General features: G+C 47.3%; 2 protein-coding genes across 15 annotated transcripts in view; one reads left to right on the top strand and one right to left on the bottom strand.

Moving 5' to 3' along the window:
• The window catches only part of CFAP91 (cilia and flagella associated protein 91), a 35233-nt gene extending 16716 nt beyond the window's left edge, over nucleotides 1–18517 (top strand). For 13 of the 14 annotated variants that reach the window (XM_040422808.1, XM_040422812.1, XM_040422818.1 and 10 more), the window contains 7 exons: nucleotides 8273–8389; nucleotides 8474–8545; nucleotides 8689–8835; nucleotides 9172–9393; nucleotides 15810–15958; nucleotides 16950–17041; nucleotides 17266–18517. In XM_040422808.1, the coding sequence (XP_040278742.1) occupies nucleotides 8273–8389; nucleotides 8474–8545; nucleotides 8689–8835; nucleotides 9172–9393; nucleotides 15810–15958; nucleotides 16950–17041; nucleotides 17266–17405 (939 nt within the window). In that variant the 3' untranslated portion in view covers nucleotides 17406–18517. The remainder of the gene's footprint in view (nucleotides 1–8272; nucleotides 8390–8473; nucleotides 8546–8688; nucleotides 8836–9171; nucleotides 9394–15809; nucleotides 15959–16949; nucleotides 17042–17265) is intronic. The other variant, XM_040422806.1, reaches the window with a different exon arrangement.
• LOC120993150 (skin secretory protein xP2-like) lies at nucleotides 17466–18702 on the bottom strand. The gene is made up of 3 exons (XM_040421716.1): nucleotides 18676–18702; nucleotides 17542–18427; nucleotides 17466–17470 (listed from the first exon to the last, which is right to left on the bottom strand). The coding sequence occupies exons 1-3, from the start codon at nucleotides 18700–18702 to the stop codon at nucleotides 17466–17468; spliced, it is 918 nt and encodes a 305-aa protein (XP_040277650.1).
• Between the last annotated feature and the right edge of the window lie 1731 nt (nucleotides 18703–20433).

Below are 20433 nucleotides of genomic sequence, written 5' to 3' on the forward strand. Positions count from 1 at the left end.
GGTACAGCGATCGGCTCGGTGTGGAACTCCTTCCCCAAGATTAGGACCCTCGATGCCATCTTGCGCCTGTCATATATTGTATGACAAATATAAGTACATACATCCTCCACTTTTTTTATCACGTTCATACTTCCGTACATCTTTGATTTGGCATAGTTTCTTTTCTTGGACAGAGCAAGTTCTCGATACAAAAGTGAGTCAAGAGATAATTAGTTGCAGAGGAAAATACACGAGGATAGGTTAGTACATTTGTATGTTCATACTATACCAATCCTGGGTTTCCGTCTTTAGCTGGAACCTTGATATCTCTTTACTCTTCATCATCCGGTAATCCTTCAATTTTGGCGAAGTTGTGACCTAGGATGACAAACACGTAATTGATTAATATGCACCCACTTCTCTATAAATTAATCTCCCTTTGGAATTTAGATCTTGTAGACCACAGGTGACAATTTGTCAATGACGACATAGGGTCCCTTCCAGGAAGGCAGGAACTTTCTTTCCTTCACCTGATCCCGGGCGAAGTTATAGAGATAAACCTCATCGGAAATCTGGTATTCCTTTTGAGTAGTCTTCAGATCATAGTAGGTTTTGGCGCTCACGGCTGCTTTCTCCAGATTCTTCTGGGCAAATGCAAAAGCATGCTGAAGGTGCTTGCGTAGATTCTCCATATACTGATGAGCTGTTGAAGCATTTATCAAATTGTGGTCTGTCGTCCGGTAGAGTAAATGTTGGGGTAACACCATCTTCCTGCCTGTGATCATTTCGAGGGGGGGGGGAAGTTTGGTTGCCGCGTTTGGAGTGGCTCTGATGGCCATGAGAACCAAAGGCAACCTCACACCCCAGTCCTTACCGGATTCATTGACAGATTCCTTCAGAACATTGACAATGGTTTGGTTGTATCGTTCTACTCCACCACTAGAGGCTGGCCGATAAGCTATATGCAGCTTCCTTTTTACCCCCAGTATCTCCCATATCTTCGTCATCACCTCACTAGTGAAATGACTTCTGCGATCGGTCTCGACGAGTTGGGGGAGACCAAACCTGGAAAACACGTGGTTAATGAGTAGAGACGCGCGCACAAACTTGAACTGCATGTCCTGCAAGGCAAACATTCCACCCATTTTGTGAACAGACAAGTCACGGTTAACATGTATCTGTTGCCTTTTGATGAAGTTGTTACTGGTCTAATGAAGTCAATCTGGATGTCTGACCATGGCATGGACATCCCCCTCTTCATCAGCGGTGCCCGATGAGTGGTTGCTTGCGGCTGGAATTGAGGACAGATTAAACATCCTTGACAATATATGCGAACGTCTTGCAACATATGTGGCCAATAAGCGTAATCCCGTAACAATTCATACGTTAACTTCTCACCTCGATGACCAGCCGTTGGGGCGTCATGGGCGTGTTGTAGCATCAAACCTCGGTATGCCGCGGGTACCACCCATTGTGAGATACCATTCTTCGAGGTTCTTACCAACAATCCATCCTGTAACGAGAATTGGGACTTACCCTTCATCAAAATCCGTAACTCTTCTTTGCCTGCACAGTCTTCCATAGTTATAGGTCAATTCTGCGGATCTTCAATGTGTTTGTAAAACATACCAATGACTGGATCCCCCTTTTGACTCGTGATGAGATCCTCATTAGGGGAATCTTGGCTCCATTGCGCCACATTGGCTTCGGTTTCCTTTTGGGCTTGCCTTCTTGTCATGGCATCCACTTGGACAGTTCCCATGAGGTCATCAACGTTCAAGACTTCTCCATTAATGGCTGCTTGTTTGGCAAGGGAATCTGCCAAATCATTCCCCTCCTTATCCATACCTGGAGATTTTGAGTGACCTCTTACCTTTTTCCAGTAAATGGTGAGACCGTGGGTGGTAACCATCTCGTCGGTCTTACAAAACATTTTACCATTCTTAACAGACTTATTGTTACTTCTTACCATATTAGACCTTTTCCATCCAGGGAAGTACTCAACGAAGCTACTGCGAATATAATTAGAATCCGTGATTATAACAAACTCTTTAAGACCAGAATCGATAGCCATTTGTACGGTGTGGCGAAACCAACCTCGCCACTGGGTTTTGGAGAGGCCTGGCTGCTGGCCTCTTGCCCCTGGATTATGGGCCATATACTAACTTTTAAACCCCTGAACCTATTCAAGTGAATTTTGGATAGGTTTGTCCCCAAGTTATACTGTTTAAATTGATGTTAGTTATATGTATGGCCAATGTAAACTCACAAAGTTGTAACAATTTATAATAAGTGTAACTTGTCAGCTTGGGAGGAAAATGCTGGGTGTGTTTCTATTGTGCCATTGTCCCATTGTGTGTTTAAAGGGTGATGTCTGTCCTATTGTCTGCACATGTGTATTGGTGACTTCTCTTTGTCTTGAGAGATAATAGGATTGCTCCTCGGTTGTCTCCGGGACAGAGAGGAGGGAACCATGATGCATTGTGGGGATATGTTGTCCTATGTCACAGTCTTCATTCTGGTCCTCTGGGGGCGTGAACGATTTGTTGCTGTAGTTACATTGTATGTGTTATAAATTACTGATTGGTTGTATTTCAAACCCCTGTGGGCAGTACTATGTTTGTGGTTTATGAATAAAAGAGGCTGTACGTGAAGTACAGTCAGACCACTGCTTGACCCTCAACACGGAGCCTTGTCTCGTTATTGGGGGGATCCGCTGTATGCTGTTAGAGGCTGATTGCCAGGAGTGTAAGCTGATTCCTGTTCGTCTGCTAGCAGCTATTCGTGAGGTTCCAGTTTGGAGTGCTATTTTGTATCCAGTTCGGGAGGTTGGTGTCCTGTAGTAGCTGTGCCTGTCTCTAAGAAAAGGGGCATATCGCCTAAACGGATTTTAACCCCTTGTCTGCTGAAACGGTCCGTTACATTGGTGGCAAGCAGCGGGATCGTTCCTACAGCCAGAAGGACAGCTACAGGAGACACCATTTCTTTGGATTCTACAATTTAAAGGCAACGCATGTCCCAGTACAGCGACCCTAAAAGCAACAGGATGGAACCAGCAGTGTTATACGAGGAGGAGGACCTGGATGGCCGGGATGCATAAAGGAAAGGCATCTGGTACCAGGCCCTGGATAGTGTACAATACCAGCGGGGTGAGAGTCTCCCCAGTGAAGAGCAGCGGTTGCAGAAGCAAGTGGCCCTGCGGATGCCCTTCCTGGGAGAGCAGCCCCTGGAGGAATGGGTGAAGGATCTAGAGCACCGGGTATGGCAGGAGCTATGGCTGGAGGATGCCTACCAGGCGCTTTGGTGGTATATGGCACAGTATATACCCTGGACAGCCGAACATGACAAGCCAGAGGGAGAGGCGTTTGATGGTCCTGGCTTGTTATGGGAGTCCTTTGCAGAGCCTGACTTCGGGAGCCCTGCACAGTCCAGACTTCAGGACATTTTCTATGAGAGGGAGGCTAGGCATGAGTGGGATGACCCCCATGAGGTAGAGCAAGACCTGGCTCATCTAGCAACCCTGGAGTGGGAACTGGAGCAGGACTACTGAGATCTCTTCCACTCCATTGAGAAGGCTCAGCAGGACGGTAAGGTGACAGACCCAGATCCAGACCCATTAAGCTGGGCAGATATTGTGGAGGTTTACTGGGAAGGACCCCAGGTGGCCAGTGGAGGTGGGACCGAGGTCTCTCCACCGGTCCTGCAGGGAATTGGGAGCCCAGTCTCCATTCCCCAGCGGCAGTGTGAAGTGCAGGGAGAGGAGAGCAGCGTCCTCCCTCCCCAGCGGCAGGCTGAGTTACAGGGGGCAGAGGTAGTTGTTCCTGCCCCCCAGCAGCAGAGTGATATGCCGGGAAGGCAGTGTGAAGTGCAGGGAGAGGAGAGCAGCGTCCTCCCTCCCCAGCGGCAGGCTGAGTTACAGGGGGCAGAGGTAGTTGTTCCTGCCCCCCAGCAGCAGAGTGATATGCCGGGAAGGCAGTGTGAAATGCAGGGAGAGGAGAGCAGCGTCCTCCCGCCCCAGCGGCAGGCTGAGTTACAGGGGGCAGAGGTAGTTGTTCCTGTCCCCCAGCAGCAGCATGATTTTTTGGGAATTGGGAGCCCAGTCTCCATTCCCCAGCGGCCGAGTGATGTGCCGGGAATTGGGATCCCAGTCTCCATTCCCCAGCGGCAGGCGGAGTCACAGGGGGCAGAGACAGTCGGTCCTGTCCCCCAGCGGCAGAGTGTCCAGCAGGGAATAGAGAGCCCAGTCTCCTTTCCCCAGCAGCAGGACACTGTATTGAGAGCGGAGACGGTCGGTCGCCCTCCCCAGCGGCTGGAAGTATGTATGGGAGAGGAGCTCGTTACCCCCTCTTCCCAGCGGCAGCTTAACGCACCAGGGGGAGACAGTAAGCCCCACAACCGTGCAGATGGGACCGTGGTCTCTGCACTTACAGCACAGGGGGTAGAGACAGTCGGTCTCCCCCTCCAACAACCAGACTCCAAGCCAGGGAGCAACACAGAGACCGGGAGTACCAGCTTCCAACATAACCTTGGTGGACTCACTGGACAGAGACAGGCTACCAAATGCAACAGGTCCAGTATTGGGTTGTGGGTGGGCTGCCAGACTAACTCAGGTACCGACCGGCGTGAGGTCAGGTATCTGGTTAGTCTTCCCTGGGGGGGGGGGAGATGTGTGGCGAAACCAACCTCGCCACTGGGTTTTGGAAAGGACTGGCTGCTGGCCTCTTGACCCTGGATTATGGGCCATATACTAACTTTTAAACCCCTGAACCTATTCAAGTGAATTTTGGATAGGGTTGTCCCCAAGTTATACTGTTTAAATTGATGTTAGTTATATGTATGGCCAATGTAAACTCACAAAGTTGTAACAATTTATAATAAGTGTAACTTGTCAGCTTGGGAGGAAATGCTGGGTGTGTTTCTATTGTGCCATTGTCCCATTGTGTGTTTAAATGGTGATGTCTGTCCTATTGTCTGCACATGTGTATTGGTGACTTCTCTTTGTCTTGAGAGATAATTGGATTGCTCCTCGGTTGTCTCCGGGACAGAGAGGAGGGAACCATGATGCATTGTGGGGATATGTTGTCCTATGTCACAGTCTTCATTCTGGTCCTCTGGGGGCGTGAACGATTGGTTGCTGTAGTTACATTGTATGTGTTGTAAATTACTGATTGGTTGTATTTCAAACCCCTGTGGGCAGTACTATGTTTGTGGTTTATGAATAAAAGAGGCTGTACGTGAAGTACAGTCAGACCACTGCTTGACCCTCAACACGGAGCCTTGTCTCGTTATTGGGGGGATCCGCTGTTTGCTGTTAGAGGACCGATTGCCAGGAGTGTAAGCTGATTCCTGTTCGTCTGCTAGCAGCTATTCGTGAGGTTCCAGTTTGGAGTGCTATTTTGTATCCAGTTCGGAAGGTTGGTGTCCTGCAGTAGCTGTGCCTGTCTCTCAGAAAAGGGGCTTATCGCCTAAACGGATTTTAACCCCTTGTCTGCTGAAACGGTCCGTTACATACGGCTTTATACACAGCGGTGAGCTCCGCGAACTGGCTACTTTTGGAACCAATTTTGTATCCGACGGACACGTCTGGGAATGTGATATTCCACACGACTCCGATACCTGCAACCAATGTGCGTTCAGTTCCTATATCGGTATGGAAAGAACAGCCGTTAACATATACACATGGTAAGGATTTGCCGTATTCTTCTTCATAAGACTTGTCTGGAGAAGCAGATTGTTCTTCCAGGAAATCAGAAACAATCATGAAGTTCAGCTAATCCTTGAGCAACTGGATTCTTATTATTTTGTTTGTACCTGATTTCCAATGGCCATCCCATTCAAGTAAAGAAGGGACAAAGACCGAAGAATGCAGAGGCTTTGATCTGTTTGTCCAACCGGATGCAGCATCTCGGCCTGAAGGTAAAGCCCACTCCTATGATAAATATCCGTCAGGATCCATTGCATATGGTAATTCATAATATGGCTCCCCATAGTATATCTCTACTGTACAAAAAGACACCATAATTGGTCTGGCTATGGATTCGGAGTATTACAGTTTTGGTTTCCAAAATGATGTCATTGGACTTATTCCTGATGCATACTTAACAGAAGAACAGTAGGAGTACGAGTCATGCCATCAAGGAAAGGAGAAGGTACGCAATTCTCAAAGCGATTTAACTAGTGAGCTTGAAGAAGCTTACGAGTTAAGTCAACCGAAATCTTTCTAGAATTTCAGGAACAGGTGGAAGAGCAAATCTCTAAAGCTAACGTATGTTCTGAGGAGTCGGAGCGTACTTCTCGGTTGGGAATCTTTATATTCCCTAGATTGATATCAAGCTGATAATTTATAAGTTTTATTGCAATACTACCATTATCCAAGATTGGGCACAAGATTTGGCAGAGCAAGGGCTCATATCTGTCATTTTCTTGATTGAGTTTCTGTATCTCTCACAATTTTAAAGCCGTATTGCATAATATTCTTGTGTTGGTTGAGTAGTGTTTTGTTGGCACCATATAGTGGCGAATTCTGGGTACTGCATATCATTGTATATTATTGAAATTTACGTTGATTAATTTTTGATTGTATTCTAAATTATCGTATAATAAATTATTTATATTTTGCATAGACGATTGTACCCTGTTTTTTTACTGATTGCACAAAATAATCAGGTTCTCGATCGAACTCTTGGAGATGTTTATGTCCATCTCACGGATCAATATCATTTGAATAATTTTTCTTTTGATCCATTAGGCATTTGGTCTTTATATAACCCGACATAAAATGGAGGTCCCACCGAGATCGAGTTAATTATTTGATTATTTGTGCAAATAGTATTAGTGATTTTCCATAAGTGTAAACAGTTATATCTACTTATTCTAGTTATAATGGATATTCATTGCCTTTAAGAGCAATGTTGGTTTAGATTTACTATTTTGTATGGATTTTTAATGTAGGCCGAAGTAAGTCCATGGGAAGATTACTGCGTCGTTCAAAGAGCTAGTGTTATTGTAATAATCTATTATACATTTAGGCAGTTAGAAGATACACGACACCTGCAGAAGTAGAGGCTTCATTGTATCTCTTATCTGAACATGAATTCCACAGTGTGAGAATTGTCTAGATGTTTCTCAAAGTATATACTCATGTATCAACATTTGTCCCTCAGCTCTGAGACAAGGCCTCCAGATGTCAGAGGTGTTTAGTATTGAAGATGTTAGGCATGTATGAGTTAACCCTTAATGGTATGATGCTTATACAACAGTGCCACCTAGGTATGAGCAGGTAACACTACACCAGTAGCAAAAGTGCATTCTGGGTGGTGTTATGATGTCACATTCCTTATCAATGTACACGCCTATCCGACAATGATTGGAAAGTTCCCAACTACTAAGGTGTGCTCATCTGATAAGTTTTGGTTAAGAAACCACATACCAAAAAGGAGGGGACACACAAAGAGAAAAAAGAGGGAGAGGGAGATCTCTGGAGAAAGATTTTGGGATTAGGAGAAAAAGCTTTGGAGAGCTGACTTCCCCCTAGACTCTGCCTATCACCTACATCCTTGGGTAATATATACTTTTATTTATATGTAGTATTGATCTAAATTAATTGGCTTGATATTTAGCCGGATACCTGCTTATTTGCGGACGTATAGTGTTATCAATATCAGATCTTGTATTCAGGATATGCATTTTCACTGAATGCCGTTGATACTGATGTAGTACTAACACTATACGTCCACAAATAAGCAGGTATCCGGCTAAATATCAAGCCAATTAATTTAGATCAATACTACATATAAATAAAAGTATACATTACCCAAGGATGTAGGTGATAGGCAGAGTCTAGGGGAAGTCAGCTCTCCAAAGGTTTTTCTCCTAATCCCAAAATCTTTCTCCAGAGATCTCCCTCTCTTTCTTTGTTTTTTTCTCTTTGTGTGTCCCCTCCTTTTTGATATGTGGTTTCTTAACCAAAACATATCAGATGAGCACACCTTCCTAGTTTGGAACTTTCCAATCATTGTTGGATAGGCGTGTACATTGATAAGGAATGAGACATCATAACACCACCCAGAATGCATTTTTGCTACTAGTGTAGTGTTACCTGCTCATACCTAGGTGGCACTGTTGTATAATCTATAAGCATCATACCATTAAGGGTTAACTCATACATGCCTGACCTCTTCAATACTACACACCTCTGACATCTGGAGGCCTTGTCTCAGAGCCGAGGGACAAACTTTGATACATGAGTATATACTTTGAAGACCTTCTAGACAATGGTGCCTCTGTTCTTCAGGCTCTGCTGGAAAAGAAGAACAAATCACAGCAAGCAGAAAAGCCCCTGCGCTTCCTGCAGAAGATAGAAAAGCCGGCCCCCCGTCCTGCCACCCCCAGAGTGCCAGAGCCCCCTGAGGTGAGCACAGCCCATACGCTCAATACATGTAACCTGTGTGACCATCTGTGCCTGGATTATAACCCCCCAAATCCTCCATTCCAGGGCGACGAGGAGAAGGAACTGGCTGTGATCTTCTTACAGAAGCTGATACGAGGACGCGCGGTGCAGAACATGGTAAGAGTCCCCACTAGAGGGCGGCCATGGGCAGAGGCACCTGAGCAGCCTCAGAGGCCCCATCCCATATGACACAGGTGACAGTTTCCCCCTCACCCCTGGGTTGGTTGGGGCTCTCCTTATGTAATCCCACTTCTTTCCAGATATTTGAAGGGAAGGAGAAGCATCTGGAGCTTATCCGGGAGCTGCGCACGACCCACGCCCTGCAGGAGGAGGGGCAGCTGCTGAAGAAGGAGGAGAAGGAGGCAACACTCGCCCTTCAGAGACAGCGGGAGCTCAGCGAGCACAAGGTGCCCGGCAGCTAACATTTATAGAGCAGGAAAACGTGGTACAAAGTCAGCACCAAGCCTTATACTCCAGTCACATCCAGAGCTGCTTTCACTCTTCTGCTGTTACCTTATGTCTAATACTCCAGTCACATCCAGAGCTGCTTTCACTGTTCTGCTGTTACCTTATGTCTAATACTCCGGTCACATCCAGAGCTGCTTTCACTCTTCTGCTGTACCTTATGTCTAATACTCCAGTCACATCCAGAGCTGCTTTCACTGTTCTGCTGTTACATCATTATTCATAATACTTATTAGATATTAACCCCTGTAATACCAATTCCATTTATCTCCTCTTAGTCCTCTGTAGAAGAGGAGCAGCTGTCACGGCTGGAGGGAGAGGTGCTCTCAGACATGTTTGACTTCTTCTCCAAGGAGCTGGTCAGGCTTCAGGAAGAGCGCAGGATTCATGCCTTTGCTATGCTCGCTGAGCGCCATCGACGCATCCGAGAAGCAGAAGAGAGTGGGAGGAGACAGGTGGAGGAGCGGCGGAGACGGGAAGAGGATGAAATCTTCAGGCAGGTGGGTTCATGAGTAGCACTGTCCTGCAGGTTGTGTGTTATAATCTACGGCTGTATCCTGCAGGTTGTGTGTTATAATGTACAGCTGTGTCCTGCAGGTTGTGTGTTATAATCTACGGCTGTGTCCTGCAGGTTGTATGTTATAATGTATGGCTGTGTCCTGCAGGTTGTGTGTTATAATGTACAGCTGTGTCCTGCAGGTTGTGTGTTATAATGTACAGCTGTGTCCTGCAGGTCGTATGTTATAATGTACGGCTGTGTCCTGCAGGTCGTATGTTATAATGTACGGCTGTGTCCTGCAGGTTGTGTGTTATAATCTACGGCTGTGTCCTGCAGGTTGTGTGTTATAATGTACAGCTGTGTCCTGCAGGTTGTATGTTATAATGTACGGCTGTGTCCTGCAGGTTGTGTGTTATAATGTACAGCTGTGTCCTGCAGGTTGTGTGTTATAATCTACAGCTGTATCCTGCAGGTTGTGTGTTATAATGTACGGCTGTGTCCTGCAGGTTGTGTGTTATAATCTACCGCTGTATCCTGCAGGTTGTGTGTTATAATGTACGGCTGTGTCCTGCAGGTCGTATGTTATAATGTACGGCTGTGTCCTGCAGGTTGTGTGTTATAATGTACGGCTGTGTCCTGCAGGTTGTGTGTTTATAATGTATGGCTGTGTCCTGCAGGTTGTGTGTTATAATGTACGGCTGTGTCCTGCAGGTTGTGTGTTATAATCTACGGCTGTATCCTGCAGGTTGTGTGTTATAATGTACGGCTGTGTCCTGCAGGTTGTGTGTTATAATCTACGGCTGTGTCCTGCAGGTTGTGTGTTATAATGTACAGCTGTGTCCTGCAGGTTGTATGTTATAATGTACGGCTGTGTCCTGCAGGTTGTGTGTTATAATGTACTGCTGTGTCCTGCAGGTCATATGTTATAATGTACGGCTGTGTCCTGCAGGTTGTGTGTTATAATCTACGGCTGTGTCCTGAAGGTTGTGTGTTATAATGTACGGCTGTGTCCTGCAGGTTGTGTGTTATAATCTACGGCTGTGTCCTGAAGGTTGTATGTTATAATGTACGGCTGTGTCCTGCAGGTTGTGTGTTATAATGTACGGCTGTGTCCTGCAGGTTGTGTGTTATAATGTACGGCTGTGTCCTGCAGGTTGTGTGTTATAATGTACGGCTGTGTCCTGCAGGTTGTATGTTATAATGTACGGCTGTGTCCTGCAGGTTGTATGTTATAATGTACGGCTGTGTCCTGCAGGTCGTATGTTATAATGTACGGCTGTGTCCTGCAGGTTGTATGTTATAATGTACGGCTGTGTCCTACAGGTTGTGTGTTATAATGTACGGCTGTGTCCTGCAGGTCGTGTGTTATAATGTACGGCTGTGTCCTGCAGGTCGTGTGTTATAATGTACGGCTGTGTCCTGCAGGTCGTGTGTTATAATGTACGGCTGTGTCCTGCAGGTTGTGTGTTATAATGTACGGCTGTGTCCTGCAGGTTGTGTGTTATAATGTACGGCTGTGTCCTGCAGGTTGTATGTTATAATGTACGGCTGTGTCCTGCAGGTTGTATATTATAATGTACGGCTGTGTCCTGCAGGTCGTATGTTATAATGTACGGCTGTGTCCTGCAGGTCGTATGTTATAATGTACGGCTGTGTCCTACAGGTTGTATGTTATAATGTACGGCTGTGTCCTACAGGTTGTATGTTATAATGTACGGCTGTGTCCTGCAGCTTGTATGTTATAATGTACGGCTGTGTCCTGCAGCTTGTATATTATAATGTACAGCTGTGTCCTGCAGTTTGTAGGTTATAATGTATGGCTGTATCATGTAAGTTGTGTGTTAGACTATACGGCTGTGTCCTGCAGGTTGTGTGTTATTATATACAGTTTGGTCCATATATATTTGGACACTGACACAAATTTTGTTTTTATTACCTGTTTACTAAAACACATCCAAGTTCTAGTTATATAATGGACATGGACATAAAGTCCAGACTGTTTTGGATGAAGGGTTTAGGAGTTTCGGCTCCTTTACATGGGACGCCCTGTTTTTAAAGGGACCAAATGTAATTGGGTAATTGACTCTCAGGCTGTTTCCTGGGCAGATCCTTCATTATTTCATTCTCAAGCACATAAAAGGCCTGGAGTTGATCTGAGGTGCGGTGCTTGCATTTTGAAGATTTTGCTGAGCAGTAAACATGCGGTCACAGGAGCGCTCCGTGCAGGTGACACAGGCCGTCCTTCATCTGCGGAAACAGAAAACAAACATCCGAGAAATTGCTGCACGATCAGGAGCGGCAAAATCTACAGTTTGGTTCCTCCTGAGAAAGAAAGAAAGAAAGCTCTGGTGACCTCAACAATGCAAAAAGACCTGGACACCCACGGAAGACACCAGCGGTGGATGATGGCGGAATAATTACCGCATCGTCTGTAGAACACGGCGGAGGCAGGGCGATGCTTGGGCATGCATGGCTGTTGGTGGCCCCGGGGCCCTAGTGTTTATTGATGATGTGACACAGGACAGAAGCAGCCGGATGAATTCTGGGGTTGTCAGAGACAGACTGCGCTCAGATCCAGCCAAACTGATTGGTCGGCGTTCATAATACCGATGGACAATGACCCGAAACATAAAGCCAAAGCACCAGGAGTTTATTAAAGCAAAGAAGTGGATATTCTAGAGCGGCCGAGTCACTGGATCCGAACCCAATAGAGCGTTTCACTGGTTAAAGACTAAACTTCAGACAGAAAGGCCACAAACAAACAGCAACTAAAAAACCGCGGCAGTAAAGGCCGAGCATTAAAGAGGAGGAAACAGCGTCCGGTGTTGTCCATGAGGTCAAGACTCCAGGCAGTCACAGCCAACAAAGGGTTACAACCAAGTATTAGAAATTTATATTTTATTTACAATTATTTATTTTTGTCCAATTACTTTTGAGCCCCTGAAATGAAGGGATTGAGTTTAAAAAATGCTTTTAGTTCCTCACATTTTTATGCAATCATTTTGTTCAACCGACGGAATTGCAGCTGAAAATCTGAACTTCACCGGCGTCAGAATCCATTGTGGTGACGGACAGAACAGAGATTAGAAAAACGTCTCTGTCCAAATATATATGGACCTCACTGTACGGCTGTGTCCTGCAGGTCGTGTGTTATAATGTACGGCTGTGTCCTGCAGGTTGTGTGTTATAATGTACGGCTGTGTCCTGCAGGTTGTGTGTTATAATGTACGGCTGTGTCCTGCAGATTGTGTGTTATAATGTACGGCTGTGTCCTGCAGGTTGTGTGTTATAATGTACGGCTGTGTCCTGCAGGTTGTGTGTTATAATGTACGGCTGTGTCCTGCAGATTGTGTGTTATAATGTACGGCTGTGTCCTGCAGGTTGTGTGTTATAATGTACGGCTGTGTCCTGCAGGTTGTGTGTTTATAATGTATTGCTGTGTCCTGCAGGTTGTGTGTTAGAATGTACGGCTGTGTCCTGCAGGTTGTGTTAGAATGTACGGCTGTCTCCTGCAGATTGTGTGTTATAATGTACGGCTGTGTCCTGCAGATTGTGTGTTATAATGTACGGCTGTGTCCTGCAGGTTGTGTGTTATAATGTACGGCTGTGTCCTGCAGGTTGTGTGTTTATAATGTATGGCTGTGTCCTGCAGGTTGTGTGTTAGAATGTACGGCTGTGTCCTGCAGGTTGTGTTAGAATGTACGGCTGTCTCCTGCAGATTGTGTGTTATAATGTACGGCTGTGTCCTGCAGGTTGTGTGTTATAATGTACGGCTGTGTCCTGCAGGTTGTGTGTTTATAATGTATGGCTGTGTCCTGCAGGTTGTGTGTTAGAATGTACGGCTGTGTCCTGCAGGTTGTGTTATAATGTACGGCTGTGTCCTGCAGGTTGTGTGTTATAATGTACGGCTGTGTCCTGCAGGTCGTGTGTTATAATGTACGGCTGTGTCCTGCAGGTTGTGTGTTATAATGTACGGCTGTGTCCTGCAGGTTGTGTATTATAATGTACGGCTGTGTCCTGCAGATTGTGTGTTATAATGTACGGCTGTGTCCTGCAGGTTGTGTATTATAATGTACGGCTGTGTCCTGCAGATTGTGTGTTATAATGTACGGCTGTGTCCTGCAGGTTGTATACTATAGTATAATACATGACTGGGTCTTGCAGGTTTTATATTATAATGTACGGCTGTGTCCTGCAGGTTGTGTGTTATAATGTACGGCTGTGTCCTGCAGGTTGTGTGTTATAATGTACGGCTGTGTCCTGCAGGTTGTGTATTATAATGTACGGCTGTGTCCTGCAGATTGTGTGTTATAATGTACGGCTGTGTCCTGCAGGTTGTATACTATAGTATAATACATGACTGGGTCTTGCAGGTTTTATATTATAATGTACGGCTGTGTCCTGCAGGTTGTGTGTTATAATGTACAGCTGTGTCCTGCAGGTCGTATGTTATAATGTACGGCTGTGTCCTGCAGGTTGTGTGTTATAATGTACGGCTGTGTCCTGCAGGTCCTATGTTATAATGTACGGCTGTGTCCTGCAGGTTGTATATTATAATGTACGGCTGTGTCCTGCAGGTTGTATGTTATAATGTACGGCTGTGTCCTGCAGGTTGTGTGTTATAATGTACGGCTGTGTCCTGCAGGTTGTGTGTTATAATGTACGGCTGTGTCCTGCAGGTTGTATGTTATAATGTACGGCTGTGTCCTGCAGGTTGTATGTTATAATGTACGGCTGTGTCCTGCAGGTTGTGTGTTATAATGTACGGCTGTGTCCTGCAGGTTGTGTTATAATGTACGGCTGTGTCCTGCAGGTTGTGTGTTATAATGTACGGCTGTGTCCTGCAGGTTGTATATTATAATGTACGGCTGTGTCCTGCAGGTTGTATATTATAATGTACGGCTGTGTCCTGCAGGTTGTGTGTTATAATGTATGGCTGTGTCCTGCAGGTTGTGTGTTATAATGTATGGCTGTCTCCTGCAGGTTGTGTGTTATAATGTACGGCTGTGTCCTGCAGGTTGTATATTATAATGTACGGCTGTGTCCTGCAGGTTGTGTGTTATAATGTACGGCTGTGTCCTGCAGGTTGTGTGTTATAATGTATGGCTGTCTCCTGCAGGTTGTGTGTTATAATGTATGGCTGTGTCTTGCAGGTTGTATACTATAGTATAATACATGACTGTGTCTTGCAGGTTGTATATTATAATGTACGGCTGTGTCCTGCAGGTTGTATATTATAATGTACGGCTGTGTCCTGCAGGTTGTGTGTTATAATGTACGGCTGTGTCCTGCAGGTTGTGTGTTATAATGTACGGCTGTGTCCTGCAGGTTGTGTGTTATAATGTATGGCTGTCTCCTGCAGGTTGTGTGTTATAATGTATGGCTGTCTCCTGCAGGTTGTATACTATAGTATAATACATGACTGTGTCTTGCAGGTTGTATAATGTACGGCTGTGTCCTGCAGGTTGTATATTATAATGTACGGCTGTGTCCTGCAGGTTGTATACTATAGTATAATACATGACTGTGTCCTGCAGGTTGTATATTATAATGTACGGCTGTGTCCTGCAGGTTGTGTGTTATAATGTACGGCTGTGTCCTGCAGGTTGTGTGTTATAATGTACGGCTGTGTCCTGCAGGTTGTATACTATAGTATAATACATGACTGTGTCCTGCAGGTTGTATATTATAATGTACGGCTGTGTCCTGCAGGTTGTGTGTTATAATGTACGGCTGTGTCCTGCAGGTTGTGTGTTATAATGTACGGCTGTGTCCTGCAGGTTGTATACTATAGTATAATACATGACTGTGTCCTGCAGGTTGTATATTATAATGTACGGCTGTCTTCTGCAGGTTGTATATTATAATGTACGGCTGTCTTCTGCAGGTTGTATATTATAATGTACGGCTGTGTCCTGCAGGTTGTATACTATAATATAATAAATGACTGTGTCCTGCAGGTTGTATATTATAATGTACGGCTGTGTCCTGCAGGTTGTGTGTTATAATGTACGGCTGTGTCCTGCAGGTTGTGTGTTATAATGTACGGCTGTGTCCTACAGGTTGTATACTATAGTATAATACATGACTGTGTCCTGCAGGTTGTATATTATAATGTACGGCTGTCTTCTGCAGGTTGTATATTATAATGTACGGCTGTCTTCTGCAGGTTGTATATTATAATGTACGGCTGTGTCCTGCAGGTTGTATACTACAATATAATACATGACTGTGTCCTGCAGGTTGTATATTATAATGTACGGCTGTGTCCTGCAGGTTGTGTGTTATAATGTACGGCTGTGTCCTGCAGGTTGTGTGTTATAATGTACGGCTGTGTCCTGCAGGTTGTATACTATAGTATAATACATGACTGTGTCCTGCAGGTTGTATATTATAATGTACGGCTGTCTTCTGCAGGTTGTTAACATTCATCAGAGTACTGTGGACTCATACCTGGAAGACGTCATCCTCAGCACTGCCGTCCACACTGCAGAAGATCAGGCCAGAGAGGAGATCCAGAGGAAAGCACAGGAGATCAATGACATTGCTTATCAGATGGAGAGCAGGTGGGGGATTTCATAACATAGATCAGCACTGATCCATTATAGTGCCACCCTTCTGTCAGTCCTACGATCACTGTCAGTCTGACCTACTCATACAGTCACCTATCCAGTCCCAGCAGGTTATGTTCTCCTGTCAGTCTGACGTCTCCTCATACTGTCTCTGGTCCAGTCCCGGCAGGTTATGTCCTCCTGTCAGTCCGACTTCTCCTCATAGAGTCACTGATCCACTTCCGGCAGGTCATGTCCTCCTGTCAGTCTAACCTCTCCTCATACAGTCACTGGTCAAGTCTCGGCAGGTCATGTCCTCCTGTCAGTCTGACCTCTCTCATACAGTAACTTGTCTAGTCGGGGCAGGTCCTGACCTCCTCAGTTACCGGTCCAGTCCTGGCAGGTCACGTCCTCCTGTCAGTCTGACATCTCTTATACAGTTACTGGTCCACTCTCGGCAGATCATGTCCTCCTGTCAGTCTGACCTCTCCTCATATAGTCACTGGTCCAGTCCCAGCAAGTTATGTCCTCCTTTCAGTGTGATCTCTCGTCATACAATTACTGGTCCACTCTCTGCAGTTTATGTCCTCCTGTCAGTCTAACCTCTCCTCATACAGTCACTGGTCAAGTCTCGGCAGGTCATGTCCTCCTGTCAGTCTAACCTCTCCTCATACAGTCACTGGTCAAGTCTCGGCAGGTCATGTGCTCCTGTCAGTCTAACCTCTCCTCATACAGTCACTGGTCTGGTCCCAGCATGTCATGTTCTCCTGTTAGTCTGACCTCTCTCATACAGTAACTGGTCTAGTCGGGGCAGGTCCTGACCTCCTCAGTTACCGGTCCAGTCCTGGCAGGTCACGTCCTCCTGTCAGTCTGACATCTCTTATACAGTTACTGGTCCACTCTCGGCAGTTCATGTCCTCCTGTCAGTCTGACCTCTCCTCATATAGTCACTGGTCCAGTCCCAGCAGGTCATGTCCTCCTGTAACGCTGCCTTTCGTCCTCACAGCCGCACCCGTCTTCAGTCGGAGGAGATTGTGGCAGAGCTGGTTTACAGTTTCCTTATTCCTGAGATCCAGAAGAAGAGCGTCAGAGAGAGAGGTGAGAGAGACGTTACACTGTACCCCCAGCAGGGGGCGGCTGTCCCACCACCTGTAAGCAGCAGCAGGGGGAGTGCCAGGAGCATTAATGATCCAGCACTTCCGCAGTACACGGAGTGCCGGATTACTGGAGAGGTGCTGGATTTACATTACGCCCGTGTTGATGATGTATTTTGGGGTAAGTTCGGGTGTTGCTCCCCATTATTGTCTCCTTGTGTTCTGCAGTGAGGAGCTCTCAGCGGAGACATCTCCAGGCCGCACACCGCGTGATCCACAGAGATACCGAGACTCTACTGAGTGAGACTGCTGCCCCCGAACAACTCCCGGCTGAGAGGAACAGCAGAGTTGGAGAGAGCGACTCATGAGTACAGACCCTCCGCAGTGTGCACGCAGCTCCGCAGACCCGGTCAGCAGGGGATGGTCCCTCATCCTGACCCCGGTCAGCAGGGGATGGTCCCTCATCCTGACCCCGCTCAGCAGGGGATGGTCCCTCATCCTGACCCCGCTCAGCAGGGGATGGTCCCTCATCCTGACCCCGCTCAGCAGGGGATGGTCCCTCATCCTGACCCCGCTCAGCAGGGGATGGTCCCTCATCCTGACCCCGCTCAGCAGGGGATGGTCCCTCATCCTGACCCCGCTCAGCAGGGGATGGTCCCTCATCCTGACCCCGCTCAGCAGGGGATGGTCCCTCATCCTGACCCCGCTCAGCAGGGGATGGTCCCTCATCCTGACCCCGCTCAGCAGAGGATGGACCCTCATCCTGACCCCGCTCAGCAGGGGATGGACCCTCATCCTGACCCCGCTCAGCAGGGGATGGACCCTCATCCTGACCCCGCTCAGCAGGGGATGGACCCTCATCCTGACCCCGCTCAGCAGGGGATGGTCCCTCATCCTGACCCCGCTCAGCAGGGGATGGACCCTCATCCTGACCCCGCTCAGCAGGGGATGGACCCTCATCCTGACCCCGCTCAGCAGGGGATGGACCCTCATCCTGACCCCGCTCAGCAGGGGATGGACCCTCATCCTGACCCCGCTCAGCAGGGGATGGACCCTCATCCTGACCCCGCTCAGCAGGGGATGGACCCTCATCCTGACCCCGCTCAGCAGGGGATGGACCCTCATCCTGACCCCGCTCAGCAGGGGATGGACCCTCATCCTGACCCCGCTCAGCAGGGGATGGTCCCTCATCCTGACCCCGGTCAGCAGGGGATGGTCCCTCATCCTGACCCCGGTCAGCAGGGGATGGACCCTCATCCTGACCCCGCTCAGCAGGGGATGGTCCCTCGTCCTCACCCCGCTCAGCAGGGGATGGTCCCTCATCCTGACCCCGCTCAGCAGGGGATGGTCCCTCATCCTGACCCCGCTCAGCAGGGGATGGACCCTCATCCTGACCCCGGTCAGCAGGACACAGTTTATAATCTCCACCTCCGCATGTTCTCGTCTTATAATTATATACGGCCCGGACTATAATAACGGACTTTGTGTTTCGTTTCCTCAATGTTTTTTCAAGACCTCTGCTTGCTGTTAGTGATTGGAGGCAGACAGGCAGTCCTGATCTAATACTTCTAACAGATGAAAGTTTGTTACATTTGCATCCAGTGTCTGTGAAACTAAGCAGCGAGGACTTGCACTTACCTGCTCTGATACATTGTAACAAACCATCAGGACTGGGGAGGGATTTGTGCTGCACAGGGGATTATCTGAACTGGCCCTGCTTACACAGCTGAGGGTTTGTCACAGTGTATCAGTGTAGGTAAGCACTATCAGCCTGGAGTCCAGGACAGGAGACAGTGCTGCTTATAGAGGATTGTCTACACTGAAACATTGTAACAAACCCTCAGCTGTGTGAGCAGGACTAGGCCTAGATGGATGATTGTATCCTGTGACATCACTGAGGAAGTCCCGGTGATGTCATTGCTTTCTCCATGCTCAGGTCCTCGGTCCTAAAGAGACTCCTGTTGCCGCCATTTTGCTTCTCACCCAGCTTTCCCAGGAAGAGACAGCTGACTGTCTACCTGTCCTGAGAGGAGATGTGCTGCATGTTACACATACTGAGCGCTGCTCTAATTCAGTCCAGTTACTGCGGTCCCTCAGAGGCGCCCCCTGCTGGAGCAGGATCCTGGAATCGCACTGTCACATCCCCTGATCATCCATAAGGAGAACCCGAAACTAAGGATTGGGGGGTAGCACCGACAGGTCTGTAATACAGGTGATGGGCCCCCAGATGATATGTGAGGCAGAGGGGCCCAGGTGACACCTCTGCTACCCCTATAGCTGTGCCCCTGCATAATGAGACATCAGCAGCAGGGGGCGGGGCTGTGACTACCTCTCAGACAGGATACACAGGCAGGTTGTCAGCAGTAATAGATGTTCCTGTAGTATAAGGTGTGTGATCTAATGTCTGATCACATGTCATTATATCAGTGATGTCATCAGCAGGGGGCGGGGCTGTGACTACCTCTCAGACAGGATATACAGGCAGGTTGTCAGCAGTAATAGATGTTCCTGTAGTATAAGGTGTGGATCTCATGTCTGATCACATGTCATTATATCAGTGATGTCATCAGCAGGGGGCGGGGCTGTGACTACCTCTCAGACAGGATACACAGGCAGGTTGTCAGCAGTAATAGATGTTCCTGTAGTATAAGGGGTGTGATCTCATGTCTGATCACATGTCATTATATCAGTGATGTCATCAGCAGGGGGCGGGGCTGTGACAACCTCTCAGACAGGATATACAGGCAGGTTGTCAGCAGTAATAGATGTTCCTGTAGTATAAGGTGTGTGATCTCATGTCTGATCACATGTCATTATATCAGTGATGTCATCAGCAGGGGGCGGGGCTGTGACTACCTCTCAGACAGGATATACAGGCAGGTTGTCAGCAGTAATAGATGTTCCTGTAGTATAAGGTGTGTGATCTCATGTCTGATCACATGTCATTATATCAGTGATGTCATCAGCAGGGGGCGGGGCTGTGACAACCTCTCAGACAGGATACACAGGCAGGTTGTCAGCAGTAATAGATGTTCCTGTAGTATAAGGAGTGTGGATCTCATGTCTGATCACATGTCATTATATCAGTGATGTCATCAGCAGGGGGCGGGGCTGTGACTACCTCTCAGACAGGATATACAGGCAGGTTGTCAGCAGTAATAGATGTTCCTGTAGTATAAGGTGTGTGATCTCATGTCTGATCACATGTCAGTATATCAGTGATGTCATCAGCAGGGGGCTGGGCTGTGACAACCTCTCAGACAGGATATACAGGCAGGTTGTCAGCAGTAATAGATGTTCCTGTAGTATAAGGTGTGTGATCTCATGTCTGATCACATGTCATCATATCAGTGATGTCATCAGCAGGGGGCGGGGCTGTGACTACCTCTCAGACAG

This window comes from Bufo bufo, chromosome 3 (assembly GCF_905171765.1).
Source record: "Bufo bufo chromosome 3, aBufBuf1.1, whole genome shotgun sequence".
NCBI classification, from domain to species: domain Eukaryota; kingdom Metazoa; phylum Chordata; class Amphibia; order Anura; family Bufonidae; genus Bufo; species Bufo bufo.

Bases quoted from the DNA above. Each gene is read 5' to 3' on its own strand.
- LOC120993150 (XM_040421716.1), bottom strand. From the start codon at position 18,702: ATGGTTTGTTACAATGTATCAGAGCAG. The intron at 18,428-18,675 runs GTAAGTGCAAGT...GACCGGGGTCAG, and splicing joins GTTACAATGTATCAGAGCAG to GATGAGGGTCCATCCCCTGC.